Genomic DNA, 19,024 nt, shown 5'->3' with positions numbered 1-19,024 from the left:
ACTCCCACAGCATCCCCATCAAAATCAGAAGAGAACGAAAGTGCCAAAGAAGAAGGAAAGCAGCAAGTGTCCAGAACCAACAGGTGGTGCGTGGCCCATGTCGTTCCACATCCAGCCGTGCCGACGGGTCCCAGGGTGTCCGTAACGCCCGGGGGTACCGGGCTGGCCGGGAGGGCGGCGCGGCGGGGCGGGGCGGGGCGGGCGGAGGAGCGGCGGCGGCGGCGGCGCGGGGCGAGCGCACTCGGCAGGGGCGAGCGTGGCTCTGGCTGTGGCCAGCCTGTGTCTGTGGCCGTGGCCGTGGCCATGCACCGCGGGGCCGCCCCGCGCCCCGCCGCTCTGCCGCGCCTGCTGCTGTCGTCGGCGGCGCGGGCGCTGCTGTGGCTCGGCCCCGTGTACCTGGCCGGCTACCTGGGGCTGAGCGGCAGCTGGGTGCTGCTGGCGCTGGCGCTGTGGCTCTGCTGGGGACTCAACCGGCGGGGGAAGCGCGACCGCCTGGCCGCCGCCTTGGCGCTGCTGGAGGATGAGCGGGAGGCGGTGTGCCGGGGCCTGGCCGCCCGGCACCTGCCGGCCTGGGTGAGTGAGGAGCGCGGGCTCTGCCCCGCATCCCGCATCCCGCATCCCGCGGATGCTGCGGGTCCCGGCGGCTCCGCGCGGCGGGAGCAGGACAGAGAGCGAGCGGGGTGTCCCGGAGAGAGAGCAGCCGAAGGGGTGGCAGTGATGCCTTGGGCCGAGCAGTAGCGTCTTTGAAGTCTTGCTTAGGAAAGCGAGGATTAAACTAGAAGTTGTTTTAGCCCAGGAGATGTGCTGTAAGTGGGTGTGTAAAACAGACCGATGTATCGCCAGGGACACCTCCCTTCAAATATACGTTGTTGCATTGCAGGTATTTTGCTGTTGAAGATACTTATTTTAGACTTTCTCATCCAGCAGATTTTCTCCCCTTTAGTGTCATTTGAAAAGAAACAAAAATGTATAAACGTAATATTATCTTCCTGCTAAAACCCCAAATATTTAATTTAAGGAGTCATCTCTGGATGGTACAGAAGACCAGCCCTGGTTTGTTGTTCACATTTGTTTCTGGTCACTCTATGTTTTAAAGTGAAGAAACTAGAATTTCTGCTTGCACAGTTTATTTTGTGTCTTGGGTTGTTTATTGGGCAGCTGTGATTGGCTGATGGAGAGGATGATGAGGTGTTTGGGTCTTTTTTTTCTTTTGTCGTCATTTACTTAGCATTTAAAAACCTGTCAGGGACTGGTAAGGAAATGCTTTTCTTGTAAAGAATGTTGCATGGAGGCATTTATAGTCGGCAAACTTTTATGTAGCCTACAGCACTTGGCTCTTCTTAGATCTGTGGGAAATTAAGGCAGCTGGCAGCTCTGAGGATGAGGCCAGGGTCTCCTGCCAGGGCTGATGCAGCTCCCTGCACATGTTCCCTCCCACCAGGCACAGGAATCTGTCTCTGAATGAGGTTTCCGCTTGTTGTTATTGACAGAGTGTAAAAAAACCCAATTCAGGGCATTAATGAATGTGGTAGTGTCAGCTCTTGCCCTGATCTTGAGAGCAGTGTTGTGTTTTATCCTCAAGTGCCCTGAATCATTGTAACCAGAAACTGAGCCTCTTAGTCACTGTCGAAAAATCGGCCTTGTCCCCACAATGCCCACAAATTCAAAAAGTTCCATTTGGTTTTGTGGTTGAAAGTTTCAGGCTTCGTTAGTGTGGGAGCAGATGGTCCATGACTGATTGCCCTGTACTTGGCCTTCACAGGGCTGCATGGAGAGCACTCTGTGTCCCAACCCAGGAGAGGTTTGGGCAAATGGGGAGACTGCAGCACAGGCCATTGAGATGGTCAGGGGCTGGAGCACCCGGTGTCTGACAGCACTGGGGCTGTTCAGCCTCTTTCAGGAGAATGGAAGATTTAAGAGGTATCTCATTTCTATCTCCCACTGCCCAGCATAGAGATGGTAGAGTCAGACTCTTTCCAGAAGTCTAATTCGTGACTTGAGAATTCTTGGACCTTACTCCTGGAAGGCAGGATGTAGGACCTAATGATAAAAAGGTTGCACTGTTTGCTTTTAGTTTTGTCTATATTGCCACTTCCTTTCCTTTTGTGTGTTGGTGACTTTTATTCATCAGTTGGGTGTTTGCATCCACATTACACTTGTCCTTGATGCTTTGTAACTCCTCAGTTTCGATTTTCCTTCCATCCCCATCCTCTATTTGATCTACTTCTTCCACGTGCCCATCTTGGAGGCTGATTCTCACTTGATGTCTATTCAGTTTATTCTCCGTGGTGTTGTCTTTTTTATCTTTTGTTTTTACCTTTCAGTGTTCATGGACCTTCAGCTGGGAGCTCTAAAACTGTCCTCTGAGTTCTTCTCTCCTGTCACACAGAGGTGGCAGTAGGAATTCAGTTCAAGGGGAGTATGGCTTGGATTTGTAGTGTTGTAATCTTAGGAAAGGTTCTGAAGGTGTGAAATGATGGCAGTGCCTTGGGATTCATAAATCTCAGTCTCTATATGTGGTCTGTAATAAAATGAGGGGGATCCATCCAGTGAAGAGTTAAGAACAATCATTGATTGTGCTGTTGGTTAAAAATTGTTCTCCCTAGGAAGTAGCTTCTTTAAATTGGCTTGGGTTCTGCTCAGTCCTGGTATTGGTTGTTAGGAGATATACAGAGTGCAGCCTTTCCTTTAGAGGGGATGCAGGGAGGGTTTCCCTAATCTACTCAACCATCTGTTTTGGAGAATTTGCAGGATTGTTTTGCAGCACCAGTTTCTTGGCTGAAACCAGCCAGTGAGTTTGGAATAGATGTATTCCTGTGCTAGACAGTGTACGTGGGCAGGCTCTGCTTCCTCAGGAAACCAGGCTGGAAATCTGCTCATGGCAGGCAGTCAGATCCATATCTTGAAGAGTTGAGACCTTCTGACTTGAGCCTTTGCAGCCTCTAGCATGACTTCTGCACAAGCAGGCAGGGCTCAGAGCAGAGGCAGCCAGGCTTCCACCTTCATCCAGCTCCTGGGGTTGTGATGACTGCTCTGTGTTGCTTTTGCCACTGGTTATCTGGCTGCATATGGCAGAATCCAAGTATGCTGCGTTTCTTCCTGATGTTAAACTCCTTTTACCAGGCAAAATACTTCTGGGTACAGAACTGTCATTTTAAAACGTTGCCTTTTAAGTCTTTGTTAATGCAAAAGCCTTGTTTACACTTTTTTCCCCTCCTGTATGAGTAGTTAAAATCCTGCTTTCTTGTAAAAAGAAACAAACAAAACACCAAATCTCCAACAAAACCCGAAACAACCAAACAAACAAGCAAAAACCCAAACCAAACCCTGATGGATAGATTGCTGTGTTGTAATTGAACAGAATGGTGCTGTTGTGTCAGACGTGGGTTTTGTTGTTGCTGTGATCCTTGGTGTGACTTGCTTCAGGGCTAGGTGGAGTCATGCAGAACTTACACATTTTCTTTACTTGCTAGTAATTGCCCCTTACCTAGTGCTTTTGATCTTCAAAGCTCTTTTCAAATGCTAAGTAATTTTTGCTGCATTCCTTAAACTTTGGCAAGAAGTATGCCTGCTTTTGTAGATGGGTAAAACTGTTAGTTAGATAGTGGGACTTGCCCAAGGCTACAGGATTAAATCTTACTCTTTGTTAGTATTGACTTTGGCAGCTCTTGGTGTCTAGTTCTGGGATTAGTAGGAAGTGTTTTGGGCTCCTCCTACCTGTGCTGTGCTGATGACAAACTCGGGGCAGGCAAGACCTTGCTGGCGAGGCTCTCACCAATAGCAAGAGCCAGAAGTGAGCCTGAATTCCAGAGCACATGGTTCTGTGTGAACCAAGAAGTATGGAACCGCAGATGATTTTATTTTCAAAACATATTAGGATACATTAAATTCTTGGAATAAATGGTTGGGTCAAGAAGAGAGCTTGGTGGTGTCACTGGGCAGAAATAGCCATGTGACATGCTAGCCAGCATGCATGCTTTGGGGATACCCCATGGGTAGGAAAGGACTTGCTCAGAGCTTATGCCTTACTACACAGTGGATAATGCAGTTGCAACACCTGGATACCAAGCTCTGCTTCCTCACAGAACTGCTCATTTAGTTCATACCATTGAGTGGAGCTGAACTTGGTATTGAGAACCCACTGAAATTTGGTGGCCTGTCATAAAGGGCAGAAAGCTGGTTTTCACCAGAGTCATGTAATCAGCCAGTTTCTGTGGTGTTCTCTGCAAGCCCAGTTGTGTCAGCCCAGGAGCCCCTGGTACTCCTTGGTCCCAGCCTTTGAGCTCCAGCAGTGCCATTCCTTTCATCTGTCAGAGAAAACTGAGGCACCAAATGCCTGGGTAGGAGCTGGATTGCAAACACCTGAATGAGGGGGTGTCAGGTGGGGTGGAAATGAACCACAGATGTCTGCTATCACAGAATCTGAGGTGTGACACAGTGCACTGTGATTCATTGCAGTTGCTTTAGGGGTTTGCTGTGAGCCATCGGTGGTTCGAGTGTCTGTGGCACAAATAATGAATTCCATTTTACTTTTTCTTAAGGTGGGTCTACCTACACCCTCATTCTCGTGGATTTTGCCTCTTTCCTGATGCTCTTTTGTGCTGTTTCTAGTCTCTAGGAGCCTTGCCTCTAGTGAATAATCTCAGATAACTTTAATGGTTTATAATGGCCCACATTTCTCCCCTGCATATATGGGCTGTGGCTTTCTCACTGGGAAGAGGTAGTCTAACTGTTGTCCTGTCCTTTTGTGTCACATCCCTCTCCTGTCTGTAAGGTGTTTTGAAGAACAAGCTCACCATGCTTCATCCATCCCTGCTCTATCCTTCCCTCATCTGATCCCAAGCTGTGGCCCAAGTGCTGCAGGATTTTGGCACTTGGCAATTACATTGGAGCTGAGAATCCAGGATTTATGTGCCCTGGTGGAGAACCTTTAGGTGGAAGATGAAAGGCTGGCAGGTGAAGTGAAGGTCCCCTGGTTCACATAATCTGCCTCACTGTAAAATGTCAGCAGCAGTTTGTCTGTGGTGATTGTCCCTTCAGGTGCTGAGTTCTCACTTCATTGTGCAAATAGACCTGTGCAGGCTGACATTTCAGTGAACTTCTATTGTCTTATTTAATGGAAAAGCTGCCATTTAGAGCATCAAAAGAAATTTCTTATAAAGGATATGGTAATATTACTTTGGAGTTTTTTAATGAGATTATTTGAAGCATTATTTGAGCAAGGAAAATAGGCTCTTTAATCATATATGAAGCTGAACTAAAAAAAGAGGCTACTGTCCATTCTATCCAAACATCTTTGAGTACCTCTCTGAAAGCTGATGAACAGTAAGGCTTTGCCTGAAAAGTGTAATTCACAGCTCTTGTAAGAGGAGGTAGTGTCCTACCCAATTACTGCCATCAGGCCAGATGACAGTCAGATTCCCTTTGTATTCAGGTGCTCTAATGTCTATTCTGAGAAGCTGCTGCAGTGCCCTTCCCTTCTGCAGTAACCTGCTACCAGCTTGTAACACCAGCTGTAAATATCACATCCATAAGGCTTTAATGTGTGTTAAACTTGTAGTAAGGTGATTGTAACTCTTCACTCAGCAGCTTCTTGCTGGGGTCTGAGAGATCAGTTACTTGAGAGTGGTCTCATACCCAGTTGTCCTGATAGTGATTAAGCAAGTCATCAGGGAATTGGTGGGGTTTTATAATGGACATATACACTTCTTGTTGGCATTTGCTGTCTCCAACTTGAAAACATGATGTATAAGTGGCTATTTCATTTTACCTTACCATCTTAAAATTTCTGAGAGGTGAAAACACTGGACTGTTACACACGATAGTGTACCCTGATAGGCTTGAACTCTTACAGGGCTTCTTTTCCCTAAAGCTATTGGCACCATGTTGATATTAGCAGAGAAATGCTGCCACGACCAATAAATTGAGTTTCCCAAGCAGGTTCTTGTTTCCCAGAGTGTGGTGTCCTGGTTGAGGCGAGCAAGTACAGGAAACAGGTCCTGCACAGCTCATGCTCTTAAAGGGAAGTAGGTTCTCATGGCTTCCCAAGGAATGACAAAGAGAAGGATGAGAAATCTAATGCTGCTTTACATCATGAACAGGATGTGACACTTGCTTTAATCATGTAAATGTGCCCAGAGGCATACTGATACATCAGTGCACGTGGGTTCTTTTGCCTTTTACTATTCTTTCCTAGCTTATTTGCATTTTACAATTTTTCAAGGAGGTAGTAAATTATAAAGGATGTATGTATGAAGGCAGGGGAATCTCAGCTTACTCTAACATTTGTTCCACACTCCATGATATCTTTTGCAGTGTGCTCAAACAGATGGCACGTGGCACTCACTTTATTTTTCTTTGCATCCAGGTTCACTTCCCTGATGTTGAACGAGTGGAGTGGCTGAACAAGGTGAGGAGCAATGAACTCCAGCTGGTGAGGCCACCTGCTCTGAACTTCATCCCTCCCATCCAAACTCTGTGAGACAAGTCTGAGAAAGTTATCAAATTACTGCAGTGTAGCTCAATTGTATCAGTGTCTGTACTGAAATATGCAGTCACTTAAGTGTGGGGTTGCCACTGAACGTTGAGAGCCAATGTGAGCCTAGTTGATATAAGTTTGATAAATTCAACAACACTTCATTCTGAGACTAAAAAGAAAAAGCTCGTGTTTGTCTGTATATGTGGATACATACATGTGTATGTTATTATTGTAGCAAACCTAGTGGTATCTCGTCTTACCAGGAAATTTCCAGAGATCATGAAGGCAAATGCTCCCATCAGCAAGTGTGGTCAAGCTCTCAGAGCAAAACAGCTGAACTTGCAAATTAGCATCCAGTGACTGTCCTCTTTTTTGGAGTTTTTTTTTAGCAAATTTTATTTTTTATATAAAAGCTCATCTCAATCCTCTTCAAATAAACCTAACTGCAGGGAACATTGTGACACTGTAGAATAATTAGGGACTATTGTACTTTAGAAATTTTACCCTGGACTTTGTTGGCTCCTGTGGTTAGAAGCAGTCTCTATGGTGCTGAAAACTCACCCTTCACTTCCTGAAACAGATTCCAATTCTGAAGAATAGAGATGGATCCTTCCACAAGGATGACAGAAGAGCATGAAGTTGACTTAGTATTTTAAAAGGACAGATATTAATAGCCAGAGTTCTGTAATGTGTGTGTCTATTTCTCAACAAAAGGTGTCTTACTCAAAGAATCTTCAGTGTGTTCCTGCTTTCACTGTTCCTTAGGTCCTTGTACAGGCTTGGCCATACTTTGGAACAATCATGGAAAAAACATTCAAAGAAGTTCTTGAACCAAAAATCAGAGCAAAGAGTGTACATCTGAAAACATGCACCTTTACCAAGATCCACTTTGGCGAGAAGGTAGTGGCAGTCTTTTATAATGCTTGTGGTTCACTCCTTACTGAAAAGTTCAGATGCAAGGGGAGTGAGATGTTCAGCTCTGTAATAGCTTTGTTCTGTCCTCATGTTGATTTGAGTGTCTTCACCATGAAGGAGGGATTGTGGTGGAAAGACACATCTCTTCCCACTTGCTGTCAGTATCCTGGGAGGGGAGATAGAAAAAAAGGACCATATCCATATTTATTTCTGTTGTACCCTTGCAACAGGAGTTTTCAGTGCTGTCTGAGGCTTGCAGGATGGCCTAGGGCTACTTGTAACTAGTCCTGCATTTGGCAACTGCCAAGGCTGTTCTGTCTTTAAAGAAAAAACAACTAGCGTGGTATAGTCATATTTTACATGCAGTTTTGCAAAGTATTTAATTAATGCTTCTGTACTCAAATTCAACAAAGTGAGTAGAACTTTTCACTTGAGCTTAGCTTGATAGATGTTTGTTTGTTTCTATTTCAGTGCCCTAGAATTAATGGAATAAAAGCCTGCACCAAAGAAATTGATAGAAGACAAGTTACCCTGGACCTGCAGATCTGGTAACATTGCATCATTGATTATATTGATGGTTCTTGACTTACTGCCTGTGTATGTGTCATGCTGGACTGGGCATGGTGCACTAAGATGAGCCTAGAATGATACGAGATAGTCTTGTCTCCCAGCTGGATGGCTTCAGTAGTTACAGAAGTGAAATGTGCATTAGCCACTAGACCAGAAATAACCTGCACAGCTCTAAGTTTTACCTACTCTGGCCCATCACAGCTGCCATGGGTATAAGCATGTGTCCCTTGGCTTTGCCATTAATGGCAGTGAGAACCCAAGTTTTCAAACTGTGTTTCCTGTTCTCAGGAAAGCTCTCAGGTCTGGAAGTGCTTGGTCTGTCTTGCCCACTATGGTTTCTTATTAGTCCAACCTCTCCAGTTCTTCCAGAAGTACTTGCACTGTTAATTTTTTAATTCCTTCCTCTAGATTAATCCTCTGTTTTAGTCATCATTTGTTCTATGTGCCATCCAACCCATTTGCTTTTATGATTACAGCTGTTCTCTGAGCAGAATACTGCCTCTAGCTCTATTAACAACAACAACAAAATTAGATGAAACATTTAATACCTCCCAGGCTGTTTTGAATGAGCTTGTACGTTCTGTTAACATCAGAGCTGTTGCAGAACTAAACTCTCTCCTGTTTTAGCCCTGGAGAATGGAATTTCTGGGGGAATTACCACTTGCATGCTGCTGTAGCTCTGTAAGTTTAGTGGGTGACTGAGCTGCCTAATATAAATGGCTTTTCATGGTTGTGCCAGAAAAAAGCTGTGAAATTATGGACTGTCTTGGCAACAGCACAGAGCTCCTCAGAACTGTGCCTGCTGCTTAATGTGGCAATGGCATGGCAGCATCCCCAGCCCTGGCAGAGCATCATCACTCCCTGTCAATTCACATGCTTGATTTTCTGTCAGGTGTTTCAATGCTGTCAAAGTGCTCTTTGTAATACCTAGGTCAGTGTTAGGGCCTTTGGCAAATCATTTGTGCTTTCCATGTTGAGATTGAGAGATCTGATGCCTATTAAGCCTTGCAGAAGGTTGCTGCTGTTTTCTGCTAAACTGCTTCTCCCACATGCTCATTTTCACTGTCTTTGACAATCCTCTGCAAAGGGATTCCCCAACCTCTGCATTCCTGTACCTCTGGCAGACTCATCAACTTCTCCACACTGGCCAAGCACTTCTGTTCCTCATGCTGAATCTGATAACCTAACCCAAGCTGATGTCCTCTGATAACCCCAGTATTTTCTGTATTCACACAGGAGTCTGCAGTTTGCCTTGCCTCTCTGGTGGAGGTCTCTTCTCTAGGGCTGCATTAAGGCCTCAGCTTCACTTGTGTTCATATGGTAACACCTAGTTAGCTGCAGTGTCTGCAACTAAGCTGTGTTGTGCATCCTTCAGTATCTGCAGGAGACTGTGTGTTGCTTTCAGTAACAGGGAGAGACAAATCTATGATCAGTGCTATTATTTACCTGCCTGTCTCTGGATTACCAGTAGAACAGACTTTTTTGCTACTTAGAGGAGATGGAGTTGAGCTGCCTCAGTGTGAGGCTGCCCTTCACTCTACCTCTTGGTCACTGTGCTGGTGAGGTTCAAATGGCTGAACTGTTAACAGGGCTGTGTGCTGGCATCACAGCACTGCAGAAGGGAACAATGTGGGGTGCACTGTGCTGGGCTGGCACCACAGTACTCTTGGGTTAGGTTTCAGTGCTCTGTAGATGCTTCCTGCTTTCAGTCTCACAATAGTACAGGAGGACAGATTTTTTTCCTCCAGTTTTATCAAGAAGGCAGCTATTTGCTGAAGCCCAGAGTCTTTGGTTTCACATGGAGAAAATACAGGAAGAGGGTAGGAGAAAAAACCTCTTCTTCTTACCCTTCCATTTTAGTCTGTGTGGAACCATTTGTGTCATTTATTAGCCTCTCATAGACATGCTCTGTGAAGGGCTTTGTTTCATCTGTGCTCCTGATCTCACCAACATGATGCAGCACTGATTACCATGGTTCAGTTCTGTGCCATGAGAAGAGGAGCTTCCTTTCCTCTGTGTTAAGTTTATGGTATCACAAATTGCATCCTTTGCTTTAGGAAGTGTGAAAAATAGCACTTAGAGGTGATTATTTGTATGGGCTGTAGTTGTCAACAGAGCTAGGGATGCAGGAGATCTGGTACTGCATGAAGTTACCAAAAGAAATTGAGAAGCTGCTTTACTTAAACGTGTTAACAGCAGCTTACATGGCTGTAACATCAGAGCATTGGGAATGGTTATGTAGAACACTGTCCTATTATAGTCTTGACTGTCCCATGCAGAAGGACTATATATTTCACGTTTCAAAATGGGAATTGTCCAAGTGCAGCCACTTGACTTCCTACAGTTGCTTTCCTTTCCACAAATTTTGCAGCTACCTGAGCTGCTGCATAGCTGTATAATCATAGACTATAATCATCAGAGTTTCCAAGTATTTAAAGGCACTATTGCCTCCCTGAAAAACACCTTGCAATCCAGCTTCTTCCAATTTCATTAATGTGATTTAGTATTCATAAGCATTTTTCATTGGAAATGTTCTGAATTTTCTTTTGCATGATCTGTGGCATTTGCAGCACATGAGATGTAATTGGAGAATAGGTTAATAATTGGTATGTGTAAAAATTCATTGGAAAGACAGTCTCTGTGTGATGAAAGAAATCAAAAGAAATGTGCAACAATACTTTGAGCTTTAGTGGAGTTTGGGATAACTAAGTTTATAGGCTCTTAAAATAAACTGAAAGCATTTTGGGAACTGGTCAGTCTTGACCAGAAAGGAATACCTGCCCCCAGAAGCCTGACTGGACAGGGAGAGGGGAAAGGCAGAGGTCATCTGACATTTCTCATACCCTGTGTTGCCTGGTTTTCTTATCTCTCTACTTTGTGTAATTCTGTGTGTTCATCTCTCAAGTCCAAAGGCAGACTAAGCATAATCTGTGTTACAGAGCATTTGGGAAGATTGAGCCAAAGGGGGTTTTCAGCATGGGGGGCCATGAGAAGATGGGGCCCATGGGCAGTTATTTTACAGGGGGGGAATTGCCCAGGCTTCTTCTGAAGGGTCATGAAGACATCCAGATTAGTTAAACTTGCCAGCTCTGGTGGCAGCCCTGCCTTCAGCCAGTGGATTGCCCTTGTATCATAAACACAGCTTTCCCAACCAAGTACAGCAGAGACACAGATAAGTGCACTTGAACAAGGTTCCCGTCCACAGCACAGCCATAACTGCATCACCTTGTGCAACAGGGGATGTAGGAGAGGAAAGGGTGATTTTTCCACCCTCCACAGGTGGGTGAAGCACAGTCTGGGTTGGCTGGAGGGGCTCAGCCCTCACCCTTTTAAGTGTCAGGGCTTGAATTTGGCTCAGGTGTCAGGACAGCAGAGAGCACAGAGGAGCAGATGGAAGCACGAGCAGCTAGGACTGGAAATGAGGAATAAACTAATGAACAGAGTTCATTCTTCCTATCAAGCACCCTGGCAGGGGGGTGATACCTCTATGAAGCAGGCTTAAGGCTAATTAGAGGCTCAGGCTCTGATAAGACTTCTCTGACATCTTTACTGGAGAAAAGAGAAATCTAGGACTGAGTGGGAAGAGTTTTTGACTGTGTTGAAAGGTAGAAAGGCTGTAAATTGAAACACTACAGCTCTTGTGTCAGACACTTGCAAAAACCGAATTAAATGCTCTTGGATTAATTGCTGCAAATTAAGGAAGTAATTTTGGCTTCTCATTTAGAATTTTATTGTAACAATGCGCTATTAGCACCCAGTGTACTGACCTGTAAGATAATGTCAAAATTGTAAAAGTTAACAGACATAAAATAAGTTTAATTATGTCACTAGCTTTTAAGAAAGATTGTGTTAATTTTGGCATGATTTATGAGGCTGGAAAATAAGAAATGAGAATGCTCTAATATTAAAGGTTTTATTCTGTGTGTTATGAGCTCCTAAAGTTCTGTTAGGTGACTATCTGTAAACAAATATACAAAGAACCTTGCTTGCAAAAGTGGAGGCAAATTCACAGAGTTGCACAGTCTTGGCACGTTTTTTGGGGGTGGGAGTGAGTATGTCTATGTGCAAATTACAGTTTGACTTTATGGCAACTGCAGCACTATTTGCCCATATACATGTGGTCAGAGCAGAACTCCTGCCCTTTTCCTTTGATTGAGTGAAGCTATGCATGCAGGCAGCAAGCACAGCACATTCACTGCTGCAGTACCTTTACACCCTGCTTTACCTGCAGGCTGTTTGTGTGTCTGCAGCCAGAGCTGTTTCTCAGAGGGCTGAAAGGGAACTTGGTAGCTCCCTTCAATTGTTTTCTGCCAGAGGCATCAACAGATCTGCAAGGTTCTGCTCCCTGGGGAGTGGCTATTGGTTTCTGCATAAGGTGATGTTTGTACTTTACTAAAAGTCTAAGATGCTTTCCAAATTGCCAAAGTACCGCATTCAGCATTTGCTTTATTTAAAGCCTGATGTTCTCCATGGCAACTGACCAAAATCTGATCTGAGTTGTTGTCTTTGAATTCAGCCTCAAGGAAACCAGGTTATTTTTAGTGATAAAAGTGTCCTTCAAGTGGGTTTTCAGGCTGTGGGCAAGGGTCATCTGTGGGATTTTTGGGTGTGGGCAAGGTGGGAACCCCATAAGTAATGGCGGGTCTGCACTAGCTTGGGAGCTGTCACCAGGTTGTGGAGTGGGATCAGGCTTTTGGCAGAGAAGGTGACAAGAGGACAATTGAGCAATTGCTCTGACCTTGAATTTTTAATGAGCATCTTGGTCCCCTTCTTTGGAGCAAGCTTGCTTCAGCCAGCCAGCAGCCTTAAGAATGGACAAGTAATCTGCAAATACAGTTGTTGCTTCAATGTTTTGCAGGTACATCAATATGCCAGCTGACTGCAAGGCTTCTCTTGTGAAAGATCTGACCTTTGTTCAACTTCGCTTTTTCAGTCACTTGAAAATCCATCTCTGCCTGTGGGATCATGTTGTCAGTCCTTAAACTGATTTCATTAATACTCTATACAGTCCCAGATTTCTCATGGGACTATTGCAAACTGTGGAATAATGTGAGAATTTTCTTTCAGTTACATAGGGGACTGTGAGATTCACATGGACATATCGAAATTTAATCTTGGCGTGAAAGGTGTACAGGTGCGTGCAGTGCTAACATTGTCTGTTCAAGGCTGTGTGGGGCAGGAGGTAGCACCTTCCAGTGGGGAGGTCATGACACTTAACTGGGAAACCAGCAGTTACCAGGCTTGGAATGATTGGCTTTATCTCCTTGCTCTTGGCTGGGGAAACGAGGCCTTCCATGGAAAGCACTTAAATACCACTTCTAGGCTTCATAGTGTGACTCTTAAACAGGGTCGGTGCTGGAGCATTATGTGGGGGCCAGCATCTGCCATCAGCGTTCAGAGGAGCTCAGAGTGTTGGTAGAGAACTTCAGATGTTCATAAACTGGTGTAGATTAAACCAACAGCCTGTTCTTAGAATGTTTAAATCCAGTACACAAATGGCTCCATTGTATGATGGGATTGCAGAGAGATTCTGCAAACACAGAAAGCATTGCCTGGGATCAATAGCAATGGATTGAGGGGACAAGTTTTTCGTTATTAAATTATAAATAAAATTACTTCAAGTAGAATTTTTTAAATTATCTGTATCACTGAAAAGCTCACAGTTTTGAAGCTGCATCATGAGAGTACCTTAACACTGAGCCTTGCTGTTCTGTTTGCAGTTGTATGGGACACTGCGGGTGATCCTGGAGCCTCTCCTGACCGATGCACCTTTTGTTGGAGCAGTGACCTTGTTTTTTATGCAGAAACCGGTGAGTCAGGAGTGAGCTGCTCTCTGCAGGCTTCTTGCTTCTTGCTCTTTAGTGCTTGGTCTTTGGTGAGTGACACAAGCTGCCCATCACTGATAACCCAAACTGCATAACTGTGGATACCTCACAGTTCAGGTGCTTAAATGGCAAATTTCTAATTGTTCAGTGTCATCCTTGAACTCCAGGAGGATGTGAATTAATTCTCTCTATATTTTTGTAGTAGTGCCTAAACAGTTACTTGCATCACTCTAAGGATGGGAGGACTGTCTTGTGGTGGCAGCACAGGAGCTGTTGTTGCAAGGTTTCTGGCTGGTGAATCTTCCCATTCATAGATTCAAAATGCAATCATTTTGGACACCATTCAGTCATGGTTGCCTTTTGAAAGTTTGCCTGTTTAAGGTCATGTCCCTGGTACTCAATTGTGGTTTAATAAAATATGAGAAACCTTCTAGTCTTGTAAGAACCAGCTATCTTACAGCACACAGCTTTGCTTGTGGTTTATACTTTGCTTGAGTTCATGAAAGTCATGAATTTTTTGAATGAGGTGTTGTGTTTAGATGTAGCAGCATTATTTTAGCACATGAAAGAACCTCTTTTTGTTTATTGTACAAATAGGAATACAGACTCCTGAAACGGTGGTATTTGTAAATTCCCCTGCCTCAGGACATAGGCCAACCCACTAAGTGAAAGGATGAGAAAACAACTTCAAGTATTACTAGAGTTGCTGAATTTCCTTCATGACCCCAGGGTATCTACCAGTGGTCGTTACTATGGAATGCTGAATTTCCTTCTGCTTGCAGGTTAAGTTCCAGGGATACCCTCAATTCAGGATGGCAGATAAAATAGATAAGGGAATTTATACCAGCTGTTGATTCTAATGTATAGATGCAATTGGTGGTGCAGATTTTCCTTTCTTTAGACATCTGACTTTGTTCTAGAAGCATTTCCCTTTTAAATTCTACATTTATTTTGAAATGAATTTTAATAGACCTGTATAATATTTTCTCCCTGATCGTGTTGTAGCATTTGGAAATCAACTGGGCAGGCATGAGCAACCTTCTGGATGTCCCGGGGATTAAGTGAGTGTCTGCTTTACTTTATGCTCTGAAAAACCTGTGGAAGTTGGGATGTAGTTCTTGGGTAATCATCAAAGCTGTTGTTGAGAACATTGTGTGCAAGGTGTTGGGCTGACGTTCATCCCATCATATCTGGCTGTGGCAAAACCTGAGGGAGGTTCTTTTTAGGTTCTGTCAAAACTGTTTCAATCACTTCATTGCATTTAGGATGGAAATAGTAAATCCCCCAAACAACAATGACTTATAAACTAAAAATCAAGCCCTTTTGATTCCATGTGCCAGTTATTTGCGAAGGTAGATGAAGTAGGTTTAGACTGGCAGTCTGCTTATTTTTATTTGAAGTGTAAAAAAGCAAGGTATCACAGAGTTGCCAAACTGACAAACTCAGGTACAGTCCATGATAAAGAGAACTGCACAGATCTATAAGGAGAAAAGTTCTTTGTTTTCTATGTACTCTGCTCACCTTTAGGTGTAGCTCTTCTCCAGTGCCTCTTGGGTTAGTATTACACACATGAAATTTGTACAGCAAGGATGAAAATCTTAGTGTGTTTCAGTACTGTTTCAAACTGCTTCACCAGACTGGGGTTCAGTTTATCCTTGTTCTGTGTCCTTGTGTAAGGAGAAAATTCTGTTGCACAAGAGGAAAAGACTGCAAATGCAGACACTCCTGTTCCTCTCTGCTCCCGTGCAGCTCATGGTTTGTAGACTCATAGGAAGTGTCTGGCCACTTTAGGTGCCAGTTTATGCATTAAATATCCTCTGAAGGCTTTTGATGTTGAATGAGAGGAAGTTTCCTTTTTCTCTTAATTTGAGGCTTGAGTGGCCTTTGCCCTGAAGTTCAGCCTGAGAGCTCCAGTTTTTATCAGAGGAATTAATCTGTTCTTTTCTAACTTGTTTTCCCTAATCCTTGCAGGGAGATGGCATGTAGGTGTTCCAGCCTACAGCCTCTCATATAATTAAGTGCAAATTTGATGTCCTAAATTTTTACTGCCTGGCTCTCCCACAGGGATTTGCACACAGAAATCTTTGCTTGTTCCTCAGCAGTGCAATGAAAGCTGGGAGCAAAACATGCCTGACCATGAATGGGCTGAAGTACAGGTTGAACAAGAGCCCTCCCTGTCAAATTAATTTGGCTCCCTTAAGATAGCAAAGAAACTGGATGCAGTCATCTGTCCTCACATACAAGCTGTGTTTACTTGGGTGTACCCTGAGACTTGAGAGAGGGGACAATTCTGTGACATTCCTGTGGCATTTTTTTACAGGGAAGCCAAGAGCCTGACCAAGGTTCCTGGTTTACCATTTGGAGTAGAAGAATTTCCTTGTGCTCTTTATGTGGGAATCCACCCTCCTCTGTGAATTGGGACAATTTTATTACACTGTCTTACCCTTACAAGCACAAGATCTATCAAGAGGATGAGTCTTTCAGATACTTGGTGTTCTTGGGTTTTCCTCTTAATTTTTTTTTTTCACACCAGGTTGTAGTGGTGTGTTGAAATCCTCTCATTTATTACCTGGAGAGTATTTGGACGTCTGTGATAGCTGTATACTTCTTGTACCTGCCATACAAAAAGCAATTGTAAAGAAAAGACTTGAACTGAAAAGCTAAAAATGTACAAGTTGTAATTAAGCTAGAAAGCTCCTTGAACTCCAAGATAGTGCCCTCAATTCAGCCAATGTGATTTCCAGTTACTTCAAACAAAATTTTCCTTCTTAGTACAAAATCTGCCAAGATCCAGAACCTCGTCTGAGAAATGAGCTTGGGTAATTTATTTTTTTTTAATGTGTCTGGCTTCTTCAGTTTTGCAAAAAGGTCTCAGCAGGTGGCCAAGAGCAGGCAGCAGTGTGTGCTGTGGCCATTTCTAAATCTAAAAACAAACTACCTCGAGGCCTTGAGCCCCCTGTGAAATGGTGAAACTTTGATTCCCTTCTCCCGTGTCCATCTCTGGTGTCATTCCTAAGGAAATCCAGAAGACACTTGAGTTTGACACTTTTGGGTGTGTGCATGAAGATTTCACACAGCCTAAGCTCCCATTGCATCCTTCACAATGATGAGCCAAATTCACACCCTGCAACAGGGTTCATATTGCAAACCTGCACCACAAAATTGAAGTTGAATGGCCACTCTGCAGCTCTTTCATAAAATTTTAAACTTTGGAAAAGACCTTTATAGATCACCAAGTCCAACCATTAACACTGCCAAGCCCATCACTAAACTATATTCCTAAGCACTTTTATAGGCCTTTTAAATATTTCCAGGGATGGTGACTCAACCATTGCCCTGGATGTTGATCCCATTCCCTGGATGTCCTGTTCTAATGCTTGACAGTACTGTGGGGGGAGTAGACCACACCACTCACTTTGCAGTGCCCATTTCTTCTGCTGTCCCTCACTTTTCCATTCTGAGTTGTGATTGATTGTGGAGATTGAGGTTCTCTTTTTCCCCTACCTGCAGTGTAATGTCAGACTCATTAATTCAAGACTTCATTGCTGCACGGCTGGTTCTACCAAACAGGATCACAGTGCCTCTGAAAAAGAACATGAACATTGCCCACTTGAGGTTCCCTGTCCCACAGGTGAGTCGTTTTTTCAGTGACACAGTGTTTATCTACCTGAGTGTGCAGCTGCCACCATGTGGATGCATCCAAGCTTCATGTCTTTGGTTGCTGCATCAGCTCTTTCAACCTGAATTGTGGGCTTTCAGTAGGCAGTATTTCAGAAATATAAAAGCAGTGTTGGATAGTTCATGATTTGGTAGGGGGAGACATGGACACTGGGAGTTCCTACCCTCTCTATGTGTCATAAGGAGTCTGTTTGTACTCTGAGCTCATTTACCAATTAAACCTTTAGTCTGTAACTGCAGATCTGTGGTACATGCCAATGAGAGGATAAATACATAAGCAATGAGTGTCAGGCTATTTAATATTTTTACTAATGCTGTGAAGAGGTGTAAATAGAGAACTTGGAGGATGGCATCTCCTTATTACAGAAAAAAAATCTCCTAAATTCTCAACATATCCAGGTCTTCAATCGCCTTCATCCATCAAATACTTAATACACTTACTAATGAGGATAAATATAAATCAGTGACAAAGGCATGCTCCCTGTTGCAAACTTACATCACTAAATTGAAGTGGAATGGCTCCTGTGCAATAAAATAAGAATCTGCCAATGGGTGCTTAATTCCTCCTTCAGTCAGTGGGAGCTGATCTTTACACTTGATTTGACTGTGGCTGTAATGCTGTGTGCATATGTATATTTCTGATTTAAAAATAAATTTAATAGTATTTCCTACACAGTTACCTAGACTGATTTTGCATCTGTTTAAGGGGGCTTTTTTCCCCTCTCTAGGTAAATGGTGAGAAAAGTGTTTTATCACAGCTGTCATTGGAAATGTACTGCATCAAACTACATGTCTTTGCAGAACTGTCATGGTGACTACCCTTGCTGCCTGAAATAAACAGTTTTAGGAGGCAGCATATTATAATTATTCAAAGATTGCATTTTCATGACCAATTCTGTATCTTATTTTATGCAGGGAGTAATAAGAGTTCATTTGTTAGAAGCTGAAAACCTTGTCCAGAAGGACAATTTCCTTGGTGCCATCAGGGGGAAGTCAGACCCGTACGCTCTCCTCCGTGTTGGCACCACGCAGTATCGAAGCAAGACAGTCTCCCGAGATCTTAATCCCATTTGGAATGAGACCTTTGAGGTACTGAGCCTTTTGATCTTTCCATCTGTAGAACACACAGCCATTTACCTCCCTATGCTTGCAGGACCTTCTCTTAGCTGACTGCACTGGGGCAAGTGGACTTCTTTTCCTCTTGGTTAAGGCATTTGTGTCCCTTAACCAAGTTCGAATTGACATTGTAAACTCGAAATGTCATTTGGGTTGGTCTGATTTACATGTGTGGGTTTTTGGAGGAGGTGCAAAGCACTGCTTTAAATATCAATCAATGCATCAGTCTGTGCAGCTGCAGGCTGCTCTAGCATTGGTTCCTCTCTGCTTATTAGGGATACCAGTTTGAGGGGTTTAACTTGTAGCTCAAAAACAAGCAAAGTGAAATATTTTCACCTATAATCAATTGTATTTGTTATGCATTTAACCATAAGAAAGAACAGGGAATGTCCTTAATGTGTTGGACAGCTGTCAAGTGTCATGTCCTTGTCCACAGCCTGAG

The 19,024-nt window shown here is 43.8% G+C and overlaps 1 protein-coding gene across 2 annotated transcripts in view; it reads left to right on the top strand.

Moving 5' to 3' along the window:
* The first annotated feature begins 243 nt into the window (after nt 1-243).
* The window catches only part of ESYT3 (extended synaptotagmin 3), a 30,817-nt gene continuing 12,036 nt past the window's right edge, over nt 244-19,024 (top strand). Inside the window, exons 1-9 of one of the 2 annotated variants that reach the window (XM_088168340.1) lie at nt 244-573; nt 6,368-6,409; nt 7,244-7,378; nt 7,865-7,941; nt 13,031-13,097; nt 13,684-13,773; nt 14,794-14,849; nt 17,299-17,419; nt 18,382-18,555. In XM_088168340.1, the coding sequence (XP_088024466.1) occupies nt 304-573; nt 6,368-6,409; nt 7,244-7,378; nt 7,865-7,941; nt 13,031-13,097; nt 13,684-13,773; nt 14,794-14,849; nt 17,299-17,419; nt 18,382-18,555 (1,032 nt within the window). In that variant the 5' untranslated portion in view covers nt 244-303. Of the gene's footprint in view, nt 574-4,926; nt 4,957-6,367; nt 6,410-7,243; nt 7,379-7,864; nt 7,942-13,030; nt 13,098-13,683; nt 13,774-14,793; nt 14,850-17,298; nt 17,420-18,381; nt 18,556-19,024 lie in introns of those variants that run through there. The other variant, XM_088168341.1, reaches the window with a different exon arrangement.

This window comes from Sturnus vulgaris, chromosome 7 (genome assembly GCF_052056855.1).
Source record: "Sturnus vulgaris isolate bStuVul1 chromosome 7, bStuVul1.hap1, whole genome shotgun sequence".
NCBI classification, from domain to species: Eukaryota; Metazoa; Chordata; class Aves; order Passeriformes; family Sturnidae; genus Sturnus; species Sturnus vulgaris.
The sequence above is the reverse complement of the archived record's forward strand: the minus strand, read 5'-3'. Positions and strand labels throughout refer to the sequence as shown.